At 41.0% G+C, this 21,776-nt stretch overlaps 2 protein-coding genes across 3 annotated transcripts; one reads left to right on the forward strand and one right to left on the reverse strand.

Annotated features, from left to right (window-relative positions):
- Window positions 1-429: 429 nt before the first annotated feature.
- LOC131972186 (CD9 antigen-like) lies at window positions 430-15,153 on the forward strand. Its single transcript, XM_059333973.1, has 8 exons — window positions 430-599; window positions 7,683-7,785; window positions 11,185-11,282; window positions 11,402-11,476; window positions 11,559-11,642; window positions 11,760-11,816; window positions 11,962-12,045; window positions 12,631-15,153. The coding sequence occupies exons 1-8, from the start codon at window positions 531-533 to the stop codon at window positions 12,694-12,696; spliced, it is 636 nt and encodes a 211-aa protein (XP_059189956.1). The 5' UTR covers window positions 430-530; the 3' UTR covers window positions 12,697-15,153.
- A 1,029-nt stretch (window positions 15,154-16,182) lies between these two features.
- LOC131971769 (mitochondrial glutamate carrier 1-like) lies at window positions 16,183-21,154 on the reverse strand. 2 transcript variants are annotated; one of them, XM_059333365.1, is made up of 10 exons: window positions 21,043-21,154; window positions 20,210-20,318; window positions 19,603-19,728; window positions 19,219-19,274; window positions 18,729-18,819; window positions 18,530-18,648; window positions 18,223-18,418; window positions 17,971-18,128; window positions 17,784-17,859; window positions 16,183-17,677 (listed from the first exon to the last, which is right to left on the reverse strand). In XM_059333365.1, the coding sequence occupies exons 2-10, from the start codon at window positions 20,230-20,232 to the stop codon at window positions 17,518-17,520; spliced, it is 1,005 nt and encodes a 334-aa protein (XP_059189348.1). In that variant the 5' UTR covers window positions 20,233-20,318; window positions 21,043-21,154; the 3' UTR covers window positions 16,183-17,517. The 2 variants fall into 2 exon arrangements, with proteins under 2 accessions (XP_059189348.1, XP_059189349.1); XM_059333366.1 differs by lacking the exon at window positions 21,043-21,154 and adding an exon at window positions 20,949-20,970.
- Between the last annotated feature and the right edge of the window lie 622 nt (window positions 21,155-21,776).

A 21,776-nucleotide genomic window follows, 5' to 3' on the forward strand; every position in this document is an offset into this window, starting at 1 on the left:
GGCTCTAAATATTTCTTCCACCACTGTTAGAAACACATAAATTATATCACAGGCAGTGGTAGTTTATGTGTTTCCTACGTTTTTCAGGCCAGATTTTCAACATTTTAGCACAGTAAAGTCCTACAGGCTTATACACTTGGAGTCAACTATATCAAGCGCACACTGGGAAAATCTCTTTATAGGTAAATAGTGGCAAGCAACCAAACATTTGCAAAGTCTCCATCGTGTAGTCTCGGTCCCCCCTTCAGCCCCCCTCTGTATTGTTGAAAGGGGCGGTCTGGAAAGTCTAAGCGGATCCTGCAGTGTTTGCGCGCGCGCGTGTGTGTGAGTGAGTGAGTGAGTGAGAGAGAGAGAGAGAGAGAGAGAGAGAGAGAGAGAGAGAGAGAGAGAGAGAGAGAGAGAGAGAGAGACGCCGCTTCTTGATGCACAAGTGTTGTGACCGGCGTGGACCATTATTGTCACAGTGCGAGGAGCCAACACAGCCGGCCAGAGCGTTTTTCGGGGATAAAGGCAAAACACATCTAGCCAAAATGTCGAAAGTGGAAGGAGGAATGAAATGTGTGAAATACCTTTTGTTCGTGTTCAACTTCATATTCTGGGTAAGTGCATGTTAAGTGCATGTGTGGCGATGGGATGCGAGTTGTGCGTAAAAGAACAAGTGCAGCAGCGCAGACTGCTCACTCTGCACAGCTGACTTTCACACCCACGTGTGATTTTATGCTGAGATTGTTTTCACTTTTCGCATTTCATCCTCCTTGTGTTGCTTTATTTAGTCGCTGTCCGGCCGGCGTGGGTTTACCCTGCGTGGCGCTGAAAGGGTGACAGCCAGAGAGGGCTTTTTAGTTTTGGCTCAACGGGCTCAAATCAGATTTTCCACAGAGGAAAAACCCGCCCCCCTTTTCCCGGGGAAGCGTGTTTTTGAAAGGAAGACTGAATGAAAAGACACAGAGAGGGAGAGAGATTGAGAGACAGCATGGAAAACAAACTCAGCAGTTGGCTCCCTGTAGTACAGAGCTGATTGATTAAAGTTACAGCCACCATGATGCGCAAGATCAACTGCTTCCTCTTCTAAATTCTTAAAAAGCAGCTCCTGGGTACTCATAAGGAGGCACAAGAGAGTCACTTTACTCAAGACAAACTGTCAGGTGGATGTGAAAGGTGTGTGTGTGTGTGTGTGCGCGCGCGCATGTGTGTGTGTGTGTGTGTGTGTCCTGCACACATGCTTTGCACATGTGCCATCATAAACCCCAACAAACTTGTTAAAGTCCATTCATAGTGCATACTATAAATGAACACACCAATTTAAAATCTACAAGAAGTTGGTGGATAACCTTTGTGTGTGTGTGTGTGTGTGTGTGTGTGTGTGTGTGTGTGTGTGTGTGTGTGTGTGAAGGCGTACTTTGCCATATGTGTTCCACTGTTTTCACTCAGTAGAGGGGACGCTCCTTTGTGTGTGTGTGTGTGTGTGTGTGTGTGTGTGTGTGTGTGTGTGTGTGTGAGAGAGAGAGAGATTTTCCAACAAGCATCTGTGGAGTGGATCAGGCGCTGAGTGCAGCGTGAATGGATCCATTGTGACAGCGGGACAATAGCATAACTTCAGTCTGCTGCTCCTGCCTGGCTAAGCAGCAGAGCCCTTAACGCTGCGGCCCCACTGGTCCCACAATTAAGTTGCCCTATCTCCACCTACCACTGTCCCCACATCCAGGATGGGTGTGGCTGTTGCTGAAATTGTTAAATACATCAGTGTGGACAGATGAGAGAGATGTCAGACAGGTGGAGAACGAGGATGTGTGACAGAAGAACAGAGAAAGGAAAGACAGCAAATATGACAGGATAAAAAAGGGTCATTGGGAGATTGAGAGGGATATTCATGTGCGTGTCTGCGTGCTCACATGGCAAAACAGAGACAGCTGACCCAGATAAAGATGAGATCAGTATGAGGATAGCAGGGTATTCTGTGAGTGTGTGTTGCATGTGACACAAACCACTACACGGATGCTGCTTCACTTTTTGTGCTCGCTGCGTAAAAGTTTGCACTCTTTCAGCTACGAAAGAACAGTGATCTCTCCCGGGCTGCGGCCCCAGCTGTTGATAGTGGAGTGAGAGATGATGGGGAGTGTGTGTGGAGGAGGGGCGGATATCGTTCCCTTTAAATCCTCCTCATGAGCCCTGAGTGGACAGTAGAGCAGAGACTCTTCTTTTGGACACTGAATTTTGTCAACAGATGGGAGCTTTGAGACATACTGACACTCACACACAAACTTGTATGATGAAGAATGTTGTGCAGCCATTCTTATTTGACACACCCAAAACATGGTCATCAATCAATACGTACAAAGTGGCTCTGTGTTTATAGACCTCTCTGTCACAGCTTCATGATGTAGTAAGAATCCTGCGGGGCTCCAATACTAAACTGTCATTAATGTAACACAGGCCGAGCTCTTGTATATGTTACACTGATGGCTTTCAACAGCACATCAATACCTTGCTGTGCTTGTGTGCAGAGTTCACTGGCTGCCCTATTTAGTCAAAAATTAAGCCTGTGAGGTAAACAGTGTGTGGGGGGTATTTTTCCAGTGTTCTTCCTTCTCATCAAAAATAACTCCCATTGGCTTACTAATTAATTTGGTTAGTTAATGAAAAAAGCATTTATTTGATAGTTACTTGTCTCACAATGTCCTTCTGCAAAAGCCACACCAAGTGTTTTTGTTTATTTCCTCCATTGTTTGAATTTTTTTTTAGACTCTTCAGTTGTGTCGGCTGTTCAACAACAACAGTATTTTGATTTGCTAGTCACATGCTGTTTTTTCATCTATTCCTGGAAAAAAAACAATTGTTACAGCCAATAACCACGTGGCTCATCTTCTTTATGAGCCTGATGTCATAGAATGCTCCTGGAAATAGCCTTTTAATTCTGTGCTATGTTTATTAATGTAGTTGCCTTTAATTTTTTTTCTTTATTTGTATTATATAAAACATTCTTAATGGATATAACATTATAGCAGAGAAAAGTGGTAGAGAAAATAGTAGAAATTGAAAGACCCTGTTGTTAAAGTTTCAAACGATATATAGATCTATACAGATGTAATAGAAAATACTTAACTTACTTAGGTTTAGTTGCCCACATCATTCTCAACCATATTCCAACATTTCATTCATATTCATTCACCAATCTCAACAAGATCAATCAATCTTTCTGTGTGTTATTTGACTTGTCCAGGAGACTTAATGGCATGCCCAAAACCTTGTGATACAACAAACAATTAATTTCATCTGCCCTTCATTTGTCCCTTCTTTGATGAAACTTGTGATTAGCGGTGTCCACCAAGGCAGTGTCCTAGGCCCCTGGACAGTCAGTGGTGGGTTACGTCTTTGTAGTTTATTACAAGCGTGAGAGAGCCTGTGGCTGGTATTGTTTTCACCTTTTGTGTGTGTGTGTGTGTGTGTGTGTGTGTGTGTGTGTCATCATGGCAAAATGTGGTCGTGGAGACAGCTGTAGCAGGAACTACCACAGATGCGGTTTTGAGTAATTTGCCAGGTGTTTATATGTCTGTCTGTCTGTGGAAAGATTTTGTCAACGCAATAGCATCACAGTCTTGCAAGATGCAGTCACAAAATTTCAAAGGTGTGTAGTGGAGATCAGAATGAAGGCAGAGTGTGAAAACCACAGTCCAAACAATGGTCCTAGATGTAAAAGGGAAATTCACAGAATTTGGGGCTAAGACAATGTTAATTTTGTTTACAGAACTAGAAAAGAAGCTAGGGTGTTTTTTCCCCAATTACAAAATTATAATGGAGGACCTACCTAGGAGGTAGGAATTAGGGAAGGGTTTTTTTTTTACTCTCAGGTAAAATTATACAAAATAAAACGGCTGAGGTAATATAGCAAGGAATCTAATTACCTTGTCATTATGTGGAGCGTTATGTTTATTAAGTTGATGCAAAAAGGCAATGCACTGGGACTGTTTAAACCATCTGACACCAAGTAGTAGGGATGTTCCACTCCACCGATGTTCCACCGTATTTACTGGATGGATTACTTATCAGAGGTGTGGATAATGAATGGCATGCATGTTGGGAGAGGACAGTTTCAGTAACTCAGTAAAAAGTTGGGAAGCTGTGTAAAAAGTAAATTAAAAACAGAAAAACAGAATGCATCAAATTATGAAATTAGACTGTATAATAATGAATGTTTATCAGTTTAAACACAAAGCATAGTCTGTGTACAGTTTTCAGTTAAATATATGTCACAAAAGATAAACAAATTATCCCATTTTGTATTAACTACCCAAAATGTAGTTAACACAGAATGGGATAATTTCACTATTGGGATACCTTCTTTGGAATCGGGGGTGGTACACAGATCAAACCAAATATTTTATATAGGAGAAAATCCTAGTACCGGTAGATTGTTTTACAGTACAGTACAGTCTCTATGTAGCTGATGTCACAGATTCATAGGATGACATTATTGGGGAGGAAGTTGTATTGATGCTACCACACTATATGTAACAATGTAGCCTGTATTTGTTTTAAAGGATTTGAGAAAGTAGTATTTTTTTAGAGCAATGAAGATCAGACTAACAGCCATATTGCCCTATTGTAAGAAATAATTTCACTTTCAAAGTTGTGTAGAGATTGATTTGCTTCGAAGAGGCGTCGAACAATTTGAAGATTTCTAGTAAAATGCAATGACTTTATAACCTGTATTAAAACTAAATATTCTTCCAATATCCAGCCCTACAAACATACTGTTTTTGTGGAGGCTGATGTGTGTCGCCACACTCCCCCACCCTTGCCCTGTGGCAGAGTACAATAGGATTTACTCCACCCATAATTATCTCCCTCCCATTTACACTTTTCTTCTGCCCATCATTTTTAATGTGCGCTCTCATCTGTTTTCCCAAACATAAGCCAGACAGAAGACTATTTTTGACAAGTTTAATCACTCACCAATTACTGTTGGTTATAAACAAGTAGTTTACAGATGTTTTGCTTTCATATACTGCCTTTGTATTCTCTTATTTTTCCTCCTGAAAATAAAGTCTAACCTAGAAAGTGGATCATGCCACAGTCTGTCTCTGACCAAGACCACAGCCCAGTGTCAGCTCAGCCCCTGTTTTCATGGAAATTCCCCTCACAAAAACACTATTTAACTGTTAAAAAAAGTAGGCCTTGTTACTGTCAAAGAACCTCAATAAAGCTTTCCATCCCTGTCTCGAAATATCCAGACATACAAACTATCCTCAGAGGTGTTAGGACAGAAAGAGGCCGTGGCAGTAGTATTATACACTTATATCTGTGTTTTAGAGAAATCTATGTGGGACACATGGTCTTCTGTGTCTGCAGACAAATATAAAAAGATGATGGGTCATCGAACGAGTTATTCACTCATTCCCTCTTCTCTCTTTCATTGTGTCTGTGTGTTTCCCTCCTATTGTGCGCCAAAACATATAGTCACAGAGAGACAGTGGGTCTTTGTCCTTTGGGTGAGGTTGGGAGAGGAGGGGGGGCAAGCTGAGGTGGAGTAGGAGGAGGGGGACACACAGAGATAAGTCAGGGGGCGGGTAGATTCGGGGAGGCCGAGAGAAGGGAGGGGTGTGTCTGGTGTCAGACGGGGTGTTGATGGTAGACAAAGTGGTGGGGGGTATGTAAGCAGTGAGGGGGTTAATGGGACCTTTGGGATAGTCGTGAGTGCCAGAGTTGAGCTTGTACTTCAGCTACTGCCTGCAGGGCTGGATGTTGCCCCCCTGTTTGAAAATGAGACCTTTCAGGGTGGTATCCCTCTATGCTTCTGGTTTGGGAAAGGCTTTTAAATGTACTCATAATAGTAATGAGGTTTGGCTGAGCTCTCAACTGTGAAACAACCACCTGCTCCTCCTCCACCAGTCTAGCTCGGGACGACACCAGCAGCTCTTACGGCTGGGTGCGTATCCACGCAATTCAGAGGGCAGCAGTCCTCACCTCACACCTCCAACAACACCATCAGGTTCTCCGACAAATACCAGGGTTAAATAGATCCAGAGCCCCTCTCCGTACTAATCCAGCCTTGTCCAGTAAGTCTACATAGCTGCAGCCTTCACTTCGGTGTGCTTTATCACTTTGGACCTGCTAATCCCGCAACCCCAGGAGCTCAGCTGTCCCATACATCACCACGCATGCCACTAAATCCTCAGTTTGGGAGGAAGCCGGCTTCCCAGCACCTGTCTTATTCCGATGCTTTACAACTGAGCTACTGGCTTTACTTCACACCAGCACCATAATATATAACCTGCGGACCAGGAGCAGAGGAGTAGAGGAGCGTAGACAGTGAGGATGAGAAGATTAAAAAAATGAAAGAGGCGAAACAAGAGAAATTACAGAAACCAGAAAAGGTCAGAATGATTTACCCACAAAGTAAAATTAAGACAGACATGGAACTGTTTGTTTTTGTCTGAACTTGGCAACCCAGTTTGCTTCTCCAAATAAACTCACTTAACAGAGCCTGAGGACACAGAAGCAAACAGTCACACAAACAACAGTCTACCTAAATACTGAGAACTAGGGCACAGAGAGTCATGTGACAAGAGCTCCTAAATACTCTCCATTTAGACAAATCATTTTATTTCTCTGCACACACACACACATAGATAGATTCTGTGTTGTTTCAGCTCAGGAGGCTATTAGGCTCAATAATCTTCATGAGCTCAGTGATCATTAAAACCTCTCAGTATTGATCTGCCAGTGAAGCACCCACCACAGTCTCTGCCCTTGAGAGCATCTCACATCTCACGAAAACAAACCCTAATCTGACCACTTAGAAAAGAAAAGTTTTTAGTTGCAGTGAGTTTGCACTGAAGCAGCAGCATTGCAGGGAGTATGATTTCTTCAATGTATGCTGATGGTGGTTTGGATAGGGGGAAAATATGAGCAACATGTAACCACATTTCCAAACAAACAGGAGAGCCTGTTTAAGCTCAAGGTGCCACACTGCTGCCCGCAGCCAAGCGGGTCATTTTCTCCCTTCAGGGATGCCAGAAATCACTAAGAGGTGTTTTAAAGTTACATAACTTACATTTTGCTGGTTTTAAACACATGGATGATCCACCCATGATGCAGAAAGATATTGTTTTGGCACAAAATATTACATTTTTAGCCCAACTCTTATTGAGATTGTACTTCTGTTGGCTTATTTCAAAGGGTAGAGGACCGAAGTGGAAACTCCACAGCACCATTTGTTTTATTTATGTGGAAATTCACATTAAGGGAGAGCAAAAGAACAAGCTCTCTGAAAGGCTGAAAATCATGCGTTTCTAATGTTGCGCTTTTGATGAAAACAGGCATTACGTATGTGATGAATGCTGAAACCAATTTACAGCAATGATGTCAGATCTTAAGCCGCAATATAAATGATAAGACACACATGCTTTATAATGAAATAACAGAAAATTGATTTTTTTTTTACTTTACAGTCACAGACTGTAATAAAGGCCGTCTGCAACCATGTGGCATTTTAATGATTATTGCATCTACAGTCGGTATTTATTAGCGTTCGGTTATAATTAAAGCCTGCATGAGTCTGGACCACATGTGTCTACAGTGGTCTTGTATTTGTTAGTGTTTACTATGCTTTTGTTTCTGAAATAAGTTGTAATATGTAACAAAAACTTATTACAAGGCTTTCATTGCATCTCTCTCTGCAGTTGATGGGATCCTTTGTTCTGGCAGTGGGACTGTGGCTGCGTTTTGACCCAGAAACTGTGTCTCTTCTCAATGGTGACAAGGCTCCAGACACTTTCTTCATCGGTGAGTATTATTATAGCACACTGCAGGTAATCTCCACAGTCTGTGTACACATAGTGCAGGTGTGCAACTATATGCTGCAACACAAGACCACTGATAATGTGCTGTGGTAATGTGTGTTGAGGATTCACAGCCGGTTCTAAAAGTAGGATTTCAATAGTATGAAAACTTTCACTTTACAATAACCGTCTAAGAAAATATCTTGGTTTCGTGGTATTACGGTATTGCACAATTAATATTATTATCATTATTATTATAAATTACAAAGCTCTTAAAGGAATGAAAACAGATGGACTTTTTCAAACCATTTTTATTGTAATTATGTGTAAAAAAAATCTTCCTTTCCGAAAAAAAGTCTGACAAGAAGTCAAAGAGTAAAGGATATGTGTCCACAGAGGTGACATTCTCCATCCAGGTGCATTTTTGCATTTTTTTGATAGATAAGCAAATGCACATGGTATGATAACCAACATTTCCATACCATGGTATACTTTGAAACTGTTATTGCGCTGTGACCCTAATTCACAATCTTCAAAGTAAGTAAGTTCAAAGTATGTATTGATGTTTTTTTAAGCACTGCTTATGTTTGTGTCGTTTTTCTTATGTTGTTCTGAAACCAGCCTGAATGGGTCAAGGAAAGTTCAGTTTTTTCACTTTGAAGTATCAGCAATTAGACTGAAATTAGGAATAAAAATATGGAAATTTATGACACGGTCTGCTTAGTTTAGCAACACTGAAAATGTATCACATCACAACATCCTTGTATCTTTATCAAATGAACCAGGAATTTTGCAAATTGTGACATTTCATAGTTAACCATTGTTGATCCTGAAGGCAGACAGAGAAAGTGGCATCCATTAAAGATTTGATTTATAATACTTCTTCTTTTTTTTTTTTTTACATTGAATAATCTACACACATTGGTACAACATATACTGTACATGAAGATCTCATTTTCCTTTCACCTCTGTTATTCTCAGTCGAGTGGAGCCTTACATGTTTATTGATGTTTCAGTGGAAGCCGTTGAATAAATCTGTCTCTATGACAGAAGGGATATTCCACCCTCAGGTTTCCATGCACATCACATACACATTTAAATACACACTCCACCACCATACATAAAGGCACACATATGCACAGAAATTGGGTGTAAGAGAAAATTATTTAGTAGTTATGCAACTGTATATCTGTGTATGTCATACTTTAATGGACCCAACACCAAGTTTGCCGTACACAGATTATTGTCCAAATGCAACAGGCTTTCAGGTTTTCAGATCATTAGGCGCGTGTCTGCTTTTTTGCGGTAGAGATGAGTGCGAATAACTGGAAATGACTGTTGCACATAGAGCACAAATACAAGAGGGAAACCACATGGCTGCTAATCACCTTTCAATCAGCCGCCCTGCCCAGATGGAAAGAGAGATGGAGGAGGAGGAGGAGGAGGAGACACTGAGTGCTGGGACAGTTAAAAAGTCATATGGAAGTTGGCAATCAGAGAAACAGATGGGGATCCATGGCAGATATTTGAAGGAAAAACAAATGACGTTGAATGAAATGAAGAGGAAGAGAGAGAAAGAGGTGTTTAGCTGTCCTGTGTAGGACTACCCTTGTCTGATCACAGCAATTAGTGCTATACTTAAATTTAATGTCAATTATTTTAACAGTCTCCAGACTAAACTAATTTTCTTCTCTAAGGCCAGTTTAGAACAGATAAGGTTGTGTAATGGTAGAGTTGCAGAGAGTAATTTTCTTACAAAAGCCGAAAATACCGTAAAGTTATTTCATTATTTGTGTGTGTGTGTGTGTGTAATTCATGTTGTAAGACTCAGATGTCCGTGGGGTTTGACTGAGGATGGGTGGCGTCTGTCAGGTCCTCTGAGAGTATTAGTGCTACACATGGCTTTGACAGTGAGAGCACTGTCCCCTCCCAGCGGACACAGCTGAGAGTGCTCAACAGTTGCTTTGCCTTGTTCCCATGGTGCAAAACCCTCACAAAACTTCCCCATTTCTTTTTACTTGCCGCTGATGTATTATAAAAAAAATGCCAAACATCATCAGACCAAGAGCTTGAGGGAGAGCCAGCAGCATGTTCTGCTGCCCAAACCAAATAGAAGAGCAGCTTCTCGAAACTCTTCTTGCTTAGCAACAAAAGAAATGACGCAATTATTGTATCGCATCAAGTCCTTTTGTTGACACATCAGGATCTTATGAACCCTCTTCCTCTCTTGTTCCCACCTGAGCCCACATCACCTGGGGGCTGACTCGTCCTCCCTCACCCTGTCCTCTGCAGAGCTGTTGCCTGGCAACATACCCCACTTGCACAAGTGGTGGAACCGATCTGTTGTTGAATTCCTCCCTGCAGACCTACCAATGATGCACCTGCCCTAATGAGAGGGTTAATGGGAAATCTAAGGAGGTCCCACCTAGAGGTCTCCCTTAACATGGGTCTATTTACAAGGTGTCTTATATGAGGGCACAATGAAAAGGCACAATAAATGGGTCCACTCCTAAATAAAGGATCTGAGCACTGGCCACAGAAATAGTACTGTCTGAAATGTGAATACCAGTGTGTGAGCTTCTCTGCTTGGCAAGTCACACTTTCAACTTACATTTCTAGCTCTATGCTGCCCTCTGCTGGTGCTTTTGTAAACTAAAACTGCCAGATGAACTAGCTGGAAAAAGCTGAGCATGTTAACAGAGACTCGCTGTCCACTTCATTAGGTACACCTGTTGAACTGCTTGTTAATGCAAATTTCTGCTCAGACAATCACATGACAGCAACTCACTGCATTTAGGCATGTAGACATGGTGACGACAAGCTGCTGAAGTTTAAACCAAGCATCAGAATGGGGAAGAAAGGTGATTTAAGTTACTTTTAACGTTGAATGGATAATGGTGGTATTTCACAAACTGATGATCTACTGGGATTTTCACACACAACCATCTCTAGGGTTTACAGAGAATTGTCAGAAAAAAAGAAAATATCGAGTGAGCTAAAATGCCTTGTTGATGCCAGAGGTCAGAGGAGAATGGCCAGACTGGTTGGAAATTATAGAAAGGCAACAGTGACTAAAATAACCACTCGTTACAACCAAGGTATGCAGAAGACCGTCTCTGAACACACAACACATCAAACTTTGAAGCAGATTGGCTAGAGCAGCAGAAGACCACTTTATTAGTTACACACTTCACCTAATAAAGTGGCAAGTGGCTAGTGAGTGTATAATACAGAACCAAACCACTTTTATAGGCATTTAAGGCTGGTATACCTTTTGAGTTATGTAAATGAAAATTAAAGGGTATACTGATGGTTGTTTGCCTCATGACTAACAGTCTGACCAACCTGCATTTTGTTTTCTATTGCATTACTGCATGTAAGTGTCTTTTCTGTGTTCCCCCAGGGGTCTACATCCTGATTGGTGCTGGCAGTCTGGTGATGCTGGTGGGTTTCTTTGGCTGCTGTGGAGCTGTTCGGGAATCTCAGTGCCTGCTGGGTTCAGTGAGTGCAAATGCATACAAACTAGAAGAGAAAAACCTGAACTGATATGCATCTGTCTGGGAATTTCCCATCGGATACCTTTTAATTAAAGTATTTATCCTTTCTGTGGATTTTTCCAGTTCTTTGCCTGTCTGTTGATCATCTTTGGTGCAGAGGTGGCAGCGGGGGTGTTTGGATTCTTAAACAAAGACAAGGTACATTTAATATTGTACAGCTTGAGTAATGCAGTGAGTTTACTGAATCCTAATGGCACCATGTCATTACTCTCTCACACAGATTATCAAAGACGTTCAGACTTTCTATGCTACGACCTACAATGAAAACAATAACAGCACATTGATCAGCTCATACCAGAAAGTAGTAAGTAAAAAAACATTTTTAGGGAATCACACTGTTCTTAATGGAGAAAAAAATACAAATTGACAGCTATTTGCTTCTACAAACTCCCTCGTATCGTATTTGTCTTCCCACTTTCAGCTGAACTGCTGTGGAACCATAGACAGCCCCTGCCATGATCCCCCAGCAGATACTAAGGTAAGATCTGTCCCCAGCTCCAGACTCAGGACGGAAATTAAATTCTGCCCATTTGTTGTCTAATGAATGAGTCATGGTGCCATACAAATCAAACTGATTCACTAGAACTTAACACTGCTTGACTCCTCTTATCTTTGGTCTGCAGGACTGTGAGACAGGCATCAAGGATTTCTTCAACAGTAAACTCTACATCATTGGATATGTGGGCATTGGCATTGCTGGAGTCATGGTAAGTTAAGGTCATAGACTAAATATAAGAAGTAGACACTGTCACGTTACTACAAGACACGGCCCCTTAATTAACTTCCAGTATAACCTTTTTTTTAAAGATATTTTTTGGGCATTTTGTAGCTTTATTGACAGTAGATAGAGATATTTAGAGTGAAGGGCGGAGACGGAGGGGAAGACGTGCGGGAAAGGGCTCCGAGCCGGATAAAAAGTTCGAAGACGAAACTGTGTAGTGTACTTAGGTAGCGACCTGTCACTCACAAGGTAGCCACGCCCAAAAGCTTTTTTTCGGCTATTTTAATTTAAATAAGACCATAAGTTACTAATTGAGCATCATATTGTATTGAAGACGATTTGAAATTAGCAATTGAGTCCCTAAGCTTGTTAGGAAAATGTTTACTGAGTTAATAAACCGAGTGAGATGTAGGTCTGATAGTTGCCCCCTGCTGGCCATGAGTTAGTATGCAGGTTTATTGGCTTCCCTTTTCAAGCTGAAAGGTTTCTGCTTGATCAGGATCTGAAAAGAAACACACCAATACATTGTGAGTGAGAATGATTGTATTAAATGCTGTTTTCCTTTCAACAGATCATTGGGATGATCTTCAGTATGGTGCTCTGTTGTGCCATTCGCAACAGCAGGGAAGTCATCTAAGCTGGATCCGTTACCTCTGCCCCCCCTTTACCCAGCCCCGAAAGACTGTACAGCCTCTAGATCGAATCTAATCTTGTGTCCGTGCAGGGACCCAGCAAATCATGTTGAAAAAAATCCTTTTCACTATGGTGCTTAAATCAGCTCTCTTGGCCTGATCTTCCACAATTTTTTTTCTGTATTTATTTATTTGCAGACACAAGCAAAGTTGCATGCTCGACCTTTTCGAACCATTCTGATAATACATAGACCACATTTACAGATGGGAACCGTATAATTTCTGATGTTGACCTGACAATCTGTCAAATAGTTTTTCCTCATGGCCATTTGGCTACCATTATAAATCGTAACCCACATACTGTCGCGGGAGTGCAAATGCTTTTTCACACAGCCTTGACACTGACCCCTTGGCTGTGGGAAACTTTAACCACAGAGAGAGCAATCTGAGGTGAAAGCTGCAGAGTTGGCTTATCTGTGCACACAGAATGAACACACACGAGCGCGCACTGACACACAAGCACAGCAATGTTGTGTCACACGAGACCGCAGCCTTAAAAAAGGTTGTCTGGAATCTCGTAAGGAATCCTGATTGGTGTATTCAGAGTGGGGTGTCAAGAGACGGAGTGGCCAGCGAATGTTTCGGGAATGCGTCCATCATGCAGCCCCAGTGCTCTTTATCACACGTACACACACACACACACAGTATACAACACACTCTGTTAACTGTACGATCAACACAAACTGCTCTCAACAAGAAAAAGATGCCGTTATCTTAAAGGAATAGTTCAACATTTTGTGAAACATCCTTTTCGCTTTAGTGTGGATTCTCCTTTTTGTGAGATAGATTAGTAGACATTTATCACCTTCATGTCGGTACAGTAAATATGAAACTGCAGCCAGCAGCTGGTTAGCTTAGCTCAGCACAAAGACAGTAAACAGGGGGAAACAGCTAGCCTGCCTCTGTCTTTGTCACACGCTGCTTGCTATAACTTTATATCTTCTCATCTAACTCTCAGCAGAAAGTGAACAAGTATTCTTTTGAACTATTCCCCGAAGCAACTATATCCACATTTTAGTCCATTTACAACAAACCATGCATGCTTTATATTTTCCAACAATGCCACTAGGTTACATAACTCAAACACATTTTAAGAGTCTTTTCTGAAACAAAAATGAACTTCAAAAGCTGCCTGGAGCACCAAGAAAATTAAATATAAAACTCTGAATTACAAACCGGTTGAACTAAAAACCAAATCTCCTCTTCAGCCTGAAGGAAAAGCTCTTCTTATATATACGGTCTCTTATGTAAGAGAGTATCTCTGTGTCCCTGTTGACGGTACCGGACAGGGAACATGTTTACAGGCTAAATATATACCAGAGGGTAAAGTAAATATAGGCAGTAGGGCTTTAAAATTTGGTCATCCAAGCCAGGCCTTTGATCTTTTCACTCCTCCATCTTTTTCCCCTCCGTGCCTTAAACATAAACCGATCACAACAAAACAAAAACTGAGATAAACCCCAGTATTCCTCTCATCTCATCAACCTCAAGAGATGAAGAGACATATACGCCCAATCTAGATTCACTTCCACTTATCCAGGATCAATCAGGCCACTGTTAATTCTGTAGGGTTCATGACAGGACTCTGGTATGTAAATATGTGCGAGTTTTCTTGTAGTTGTACATTATTTGTGGTTGATGTGATAGGTATTATTTAACATGTTTGTAGACAGAGGCTTGCAGTAGCTGTACAGTGTTCATGTAGTCACGACAGTGTTTGGGATGGTCAAAATCCACACAACAAAACAAAACAGCTTCTTAATGTGCCTTTCTTTCATAATGAGCTATTTTTGAACGGGCTTTCTGAACGTAATAAAATATCGTAGCGAAAGTGTACATATGTTTTTAGAGTTGGACTGCATTTAATTGTCACACACATTCGACTTGCCATTTTTTTGGTGTGTTTTAAAGTGTCACACTCGGCTGTGTCTTCTCTGCCAAAAGAGCTGGAGTGGTGAAAGCAACAACTTCTCTGCCAATTAACTATTTCAAAAGCTTCTTGGTATAAAAAATGAACACAACCTGGCCATTTTTAATTTTTTTTGCATTTCAGTGTAATGTGACGCAAGTGAGGGGACAACAATGGCTTTCTTACCACTCCAGCAGGCAGTGTTTACTCTGAGGAGAGAGGAGACATGGCAGAGTGGCAAGACTGTCACTTCAGATGTTAAAACTGACTAAACTAGGAACACTTTAGTGCAACTCAATCCACAAAGCTGTTGCTGCGTTCCTCAGTTCTGTTTGTTGAAGCAAAATCTGGAGATGTAACGTACTGTGCATGTAAAAAGACACTGTGTACACAGTCGAGCCTTTTGTAGTTGATTTGTGTTAATTTATTTTAATACCATTCCAGGCTTCTCAGGAAGATAGGTGTTTGAAGTTTAATAAAGCTTTTAATGTTTTACACTGTTTCCTGCTCCTTATTTTGTCACAGAGGTCTAAATTTTCTGAAATCAGTTTTAAGGGTTATTTCCATTTTTGTATCTCTTAATTGGGATATGAGCATCAGACTCCACCATTACACACACAGACTTTGTCACATACGCCACTAGCTATTTCAGGCAGCAGAAATATACCAGCAAGTCCACATATTTCTAGTCCTTTTCGGTACTGAAATAAACCTCTGCACGTTGCCAGATTTAATTTATAGAGGCTCATCAGAGCTTATGTGAGAATTAAGTGTTTTGTTTACACTGAACAACAGAAAAAAGGCATAAAAGGGAGAATTTGATCCCTTTTTATTCGAAAAAAAAAACTTTAAATTATTTGAAATGTATACAGATGATTCCCCTCTGCACCCATACAGTATGTCACAAAATTTATCTGTAGTAGATTTCCAAATGAAGTAGTGGATACTGTAGTTGTGGGTTTATATTTAGAAGGATTCACGTGATCTCCAGGAAAGCCAGTACTAATTCCCTGTAGCACATAAATAAACAGCACAAGGAATAGTTAGCTGGAGGTTTTAACAATGAGTTATATTTAAGCATGGCTTTAATGCAGCATGTGACGAATCAAAATGAGCCATGTAGCCTTTAAAATAATTCTTTTAGAACTTTCTACATTGTAAAGTTATTTTATCTCCCTTCCCAGCTGATTGTATTTGATATCCCCTGCGATTAAATAGGTTTCCAGGTTTAGTCGCATGAGTTTCACCTTTCTGTATTTGAGCTTCAAGGACAGCTGAACATTTAGTTATGTGCGAGATGCGCCAGAGGCTCCAGGACTCCCCAGGGTAGAGTTACCCCAACACTGCAGCATGCGCATTTTCATATCCATGCCAGTGATGTGTGTGTAGAGGAGCATGGTAACACTTTTCAAACTTGCATCAGAAAAGGCAATAAAGTACACCGTCTACAGTTAACCTGCTGCTACATAACTGAATATGCAATTCTTCAATCTGTGCACACTTCACAAATAACACAAGTAAACACATTCATAAATATTTATTCAGCATTTAGAAATCTGTATTTACATGGGTAATTCTAACATGAATTTAAAATAAATAATTCTCTTCTCAACTGGTTGAAAAACTGTTGAAATGTTAAAACTGCTCTTAATTTGAGGTCATATTGGCACAGTCTGAGAAAATAAATAAAAAAAAACAAATATATACATAAAACTATTAAAAGTAGTTTGACCCATGAAATTTTCCAGAAAATGGTGAGTGCACCCCAATACTGTATTCTGTTCTGCTTCTAAATGCCTAACATGGTGCACTCCTGTATCTCTAGCTTTAAGAAAACCTGATCAGTCACAGACAACCACAGTCAACTAAGACAAAGTGGCTATGTGTCGGTCATGTTGCACCTTTTCCAGAAGACTTGGTCCCAAAAGCACATTGAATCCCATCAACAAAGTCTTGTTCATCAGTTTACCACCATCAAACAACATGTGCTCCATTAAAAAAGCAGATCTCCAAAGTTAACTGCAGAAGGCCCTTTTGAGCGGCAGAGTTGAAGTTTACGTAAACAGAGTCATGTATGCTGCCACAGTAAAAAACCCCAAACACCTCAACCACCATTGTTGTGAAAAGTAAACACCAGAAAGCACCTAAGGTCAGCTGTAGTCTTGTGACCAACTATAAAGCAGTGCAGATAAATGGGCATTCAAAAGCACAGGAAACCGCTCCTTGTGACGGAAAGTAATACAATACAGGATCACTGTATAGCATACATAGGTGGACAGGAAGTTGTTTGTTGTTGTTCATAAGCTATGAGATCTTAAACATGTTTTTCCAGATCTTTTCCAAACATGATTGTTCAAAGGACAATACCAGCCATGCTGTACCATATCATTTTTTCAGAGAAGTTAGTCCCATCTGCTTTACAAACAAATACACTATGTACATAGACAGGGATTGACATCCTTGTCCCAGTTTCACATGTAACCCTTTAAAACGGGGTTAAAGTTATGTTTCAATAGTCTGCCACGTTTGGTGCCACATGACTGAAGTCAAGTTTGATCTTAATGAAATGGTGACTAATGATGGACTATCAGGTCCCTCAGTGAGGAAAGCTGTTCTGTTCTCGCAATAAGCTCCACTCAAGCACAGATGGTAAGGCAAGTTTCAGTCTCCTCAGAAAGATTCAGTCATGCTAAAGGCATAATCTGAAACCATCTCTCTGGTCTCTTTAGCGTTTTACTCTGAAAGCCTCCAACAATAAAGAAGGTACACAGTTATAGAGAGCTGGCTCCATGGCTATGCCCAGAGCATAGCTGCCTGTAATTTAATGAGGTGGCAGAAAGACTAGGAAACAGCTTGTTTATGCAGAGTAGATGTTGTAGGGTGTGTACCCCAGCAGGAATTCTCCAACCCCGACAAAGTACACAACCTGTGCAATGCCAAAGAGTGGGGCAATAACAAGGGCCCTGCAGCTGGCCCCCTTGAGGAAGGCTCCAGGACCCTCCTTTCTCAGGATCTTCCTGCAATGGAAGAAAAAAAATCGCAGGGTTAGCATGTAACCTGTGTCATTCATGCAAACCCTGGTGAGAAAAAAGGCATAATGTTTGAAGATTGCGACTATCTTACCTGACACAGTCCACCACTCCATTGTAGGTTTCCTCGTTCGCTCCTTTTTTGAGTGACTGTAGCCTTGTCTTGACCACTGCACAAGACACACAAAGCTTGTCTTAGTTGAGAATTTAGAAAAAAAAAATCTGTGAAACGTCTTAAAACAAAACAGTAGCTAGTTAACTGCATAGACTGAGTCCCTCACCGTCACATGGGCTGACAGTCACAGCAGCGATGGATCCAGCCAGGCAGCCAGACATGAAGGACCAATAAAAGGGCACAGATGGGTCCTCAGATGAACGCTGGCCCAGCTGGTGCAGATGTGCAAAAAGAGGGAAGTACACAACGGAGAACGGGATGTCCCTGAAAAGGCAACAGAACAAGCGCCGCATAATGAGATTATTAACCAAAGATGGAAAACCAGTTAAAGTAGTGTGAGCATGAAATCCCATCTCACCTCATCAATGTGGCTCCAAGTCCCCTGTACAGTCCTGTGACGCCTTTGGTTCTCAGCAGCTCTCTGGTGATCTGTGTGGCAGACACTCGCATGGTTTGAGCCATAGGGCTGCTGTTGTAGGAACGGCTAAGAACAGCACTGGTGCCACCCATCTTCAGAGTCGTTACTACGCTGGGCATTACCCTCTGCTGGGCCGCTGGCAGACACAGGAAACATATTGTTATCGTTTTTCACTGGGGTGTAAAATGAAAGTCCCAAAGCATTATTTGATGCTGGTAATATATTCTGCTTATGTCCTTGGAATTACCTAGCCTGCCAGCATCCTGCAACTGGATCTTGAGCATCTCCATGGGTGTGGTGATAATGACCTGGCACATTCCTGCACAGCATCCTGCCAACATCTCTTTGAGTACTGTCAACCTGCCACTGAAGACACATTAATGGGGTTAAAAACTGAGAATGACATTGCAATACTGGAGTCTGTCTTATTCTGTGCCACGACTCACCCATCTTTGCTCAACTGGTGGCGGAAGAAGTCATTAGCAGCTAATTTGATGGCCTTCTCGGGGGTCACTAGGGTGAGATTTACTGCAGCACCTGTAATAACAAGCATTGATTAACTTCATTCTAATGAAACATTAGAATACTGCAGGATGTCTGTGAAAGGGATTAATTTCACATCAGAGTTTGTCAATCACAAAAAGAAGCAAAGGTATATGTGAGTACTAAAATGTCCATTGTTTCAGTACACTAAGGTGTGGTTATATGGTCTTGATGAACCACTTAACCAATTTAATCCAAGCACTGACAGCATGGAGGATAACAAAAATGAAAGAAACTAAGAAAAAGCATCCGATCCTTCTCTGGGAGTCTGGTTTAAATTAAATATCAACCAAAGTGTATAAAAGTTACAAAAACATCTGTATGATATCATTGATATTCTATTCAAGGAGACTATTCAGGTCAGTGTGGTATGGACAATGTGACTAGTCTTACCTCTGTACATGCCAAAGTAGCCTTCAGATCTAACTGTCTTTATTAGGCAATCCATCCTGAAGGAGGAAAAACAAACAGAAATTGATTAGTTTTGTAAATTGATAGAAAACACAAAGTATAATGAAGTGAGTATTCTATAACACAATCAGGGCTTGGAAATGGAAAAATTGTGATGGGCAAAGCCTTTATGCGAGATGGTTGTCGAATAATGTTGATTATGAGCAACTTTGAATCAACCCACATATCGGCACACCTTACTGTAAATTCATGATTAATACACTGAAAAGTTGCATGGTAAGAAAGGGCTATAATACAATATGTATGTGCATTTCATTAAGTTTACAATTCTAAATTGAGAGACAGGACTATATGTTCGACTCTTACATATTCTTGTAGAGTTGCTGCCCACTGCGCTGGTTCTGCAGGCGGGTCTTGGCCAGGTCGATTGGGAACACACAGGTGACTCCTACCATGCCTGCAATCCCTCCATTAATAAGTTTGGCAGGGAGGCTGTTTAAAGACAAGTCAAAACAGACATGCGCATAACAATCATTCCTATTTCCCAACATTTTCACAAAAAAAAGGTGCGGCTCTGTCAGGTGTGGATACAAAACCTACTGAAACTGAACTGAAACAGAACAAAGTTTGGCTGACTAAAGCACAAGATTAAAGACATTATCAGCATAAGAAAGCATTTCATTTAGCTCTTTTTTTATCATATGTGGGGCCTTAGCATTGCAAAAGAACTGGGTATAGAGTGACTCTAGGAATCTGCTCATCCAAAAATAACTTTTAGAGAGAGTAAATGAAACACATATGTGCAGGAGGCATTACACATCCCATCATTTGACGGATTAGCTATTGAGAAACAGATGGCAAACTAGAAATGTTTAATATATTAAATTAATAGAGTTAAATAATCAAAGCATTCCTATTTTGCGCTACATGCTATATCATGCTGCAGGGTTTGGTGCACAAAGCCAGTTCATACCTTATCTGCTGTTGCTGGGCCATTGTTCTTGATGTTGTGAGTGCAAAAGTTGATCAGCACAAAGGAGGAGGCCGCAGAGGGAGAGCAGGCTGAGAGTCCCCGAAAGACACTGAGCAAGGCAGGAGTAGAAAGAACCTCAGGGTTATATATATAGAGGGAGGCAAGTCCTGCCCTGGGATAAATTCGACATGACTCTCCACCCACTGCACCACCAGCCAAGAAATGGAGCCAGGGTCAGTCATCACCCCACCAAAGTCAAACCAAGAGCCAAGTATCTTCCAAGGATACACGTGTCTAATGTATGGCAACCATGATCACAAAACTACACACTAATTGAGTGGCTAAGTGGCTATTTGTCGCAGGTTTGGTTTAAGAGAGTCAGACAAGTTAGATGACAGGAGTGTGGCTGTGCAAACGGTGCTGCAATGCAACATCTGGTTTATTTCACTCATGCCCAGACCCACTGCAGAGTCAGTCTCGCTGATATTCACATACAAAAACATGCTTTTGCTTCTAGATTGTGTCTTGTAAGGTAGAGCTTGGACCATGTGACTGTGGGATCAGCTGGTTTCTGCAATCACATTTCAGTTGATAATGGGTAACTTTTCTAAAACTAGGATACTACCTTTTGTGGTTTGGTAAAAGCTAGCTAAGAGCTTTGGCAATATAGCCGAAACTTCTTACCAGGACGCTGGTTCGCATGGGTTACATAATAAGGTGTAAGACTAATTTCACACACCTGCTTTGCTACTTAATCCCGGACGACTTTACTATTTGAAAGAATGATACCGTATGATTAGGGTATGTCTTGGTAAAGAGCATGCACGACCCACCTTGAAATGAAAATTTTAACAGCTGTCTTCCTCCGGCCTGGATGAATGAATGAAGGAGCAAGGAAGCGCGTGAAGCAGCCAGGCGTCTTGGCCAATGGGAAGAGTGCATTTGCAAAGTGGGATGGGCCGACTCGTCTCAGGCACTTTCTTCACACAGGTGAGCATGATGCAAGTTTCCCCCAACCTTTCGTACACGGTTGTCATACATAGGACAGCTAATACTGCCACATTAATACATTTTTGGTGGTGTTTCTGTAAACGGGCCAGCTATTATATATTATATATCATATTATTTTATTTATTTAAATTGTATTTTATATTGTTACTATTTATTATAACATATCATGTTATATATTATATACTGTACTATTATTACAATTATATACCGTCTAGTCACTATAGCATTGTTGCCATCATATCATCAGTATAATTACCATCATCTTGCCAACCTACCAACTGATCTTCTTTTTTTAACTTCTTAAGTGTCCTTGTTCTATTCTGTTTTATTCTATTGTTGTTTTTATTTATGCTATTTATGCTCAGTATTTTATTCTATTGTTGTATTTTATTTCCTATCTATCTATCTATCTATCTATCTATCTATCTATCTATCTATCTATCTATCTATCTATCTATCTCTCTCTCTCTCTCTCTCTCTCTCTCTCTCTCTCTCTCTCTCTCTCTCTCTCTATCTATCTATCTATCTATAAGTGTTAGGAGTTAGAGAGGAATAT

This window comes from Centropristis striata, chromosome 5, assembly GCF_030273125.1.
Source record: "Centropristis striata isolate RG_2023a ecotype Rhode Island chromosome 5, C.striata_1.0, whole genome shotgun sequence".
NCBI lineage: Eukaryota > Metazoa > Chordata > Actinopteri > Perciformes > Serranidae > Centropristis > Centropristis striata.

What these genes read in the sequence shown, in the direction of transcription:
- LOC131972186 (XM_059333973.1), top strand. Translation starts at nt 531, where the DNA reads ATGTCGAAAGTGGAAGGAGGAATGAAATGTGTGAAATACCTTTTGTTC. An exon ending in ATCCCCCAGCAGATACTAAG is followed by an intron (nt 11,817 to 11,961) that starts GTAAGATCTGTC and finishes TTTGGTCTGCAG; the next exon opens with GACTGTGAGACAGGCATCAA. An exon ending in TTGGCATTGCTGGAGTCATG is followed by an intron (nt 12,046 to 12,630) that starts GTAAGTTAAGGT and finishes TCCTTTCAACAG; the next exon opens with ATCATTGGGATGATCTTCAG.
- LOC131971769 (XM_059333365.1), bottom strand. Translation starts at nt 20,232, where the DNA reads ATGGCCCAGCAACAGCAGATAAG. An exon ending in GCCCAGCAACAGCAGATAAG is followed by an intron (nt 19,729 to 20,209) that starts GTATGAACTGGC and finishes GTCTTTAAACAG; the next exon opens with CCTCCCTGCCAAACTTATTA. An exon ending in GCAGGATGCTGGCAGGCTAG is followed by an intron (nt 18,419 to 18,529) that starts GTAATTCCAAGG and finishes TGTGTCTGCCAG; the next exon opens with CGGCCCAGCAGAGGGTAATG.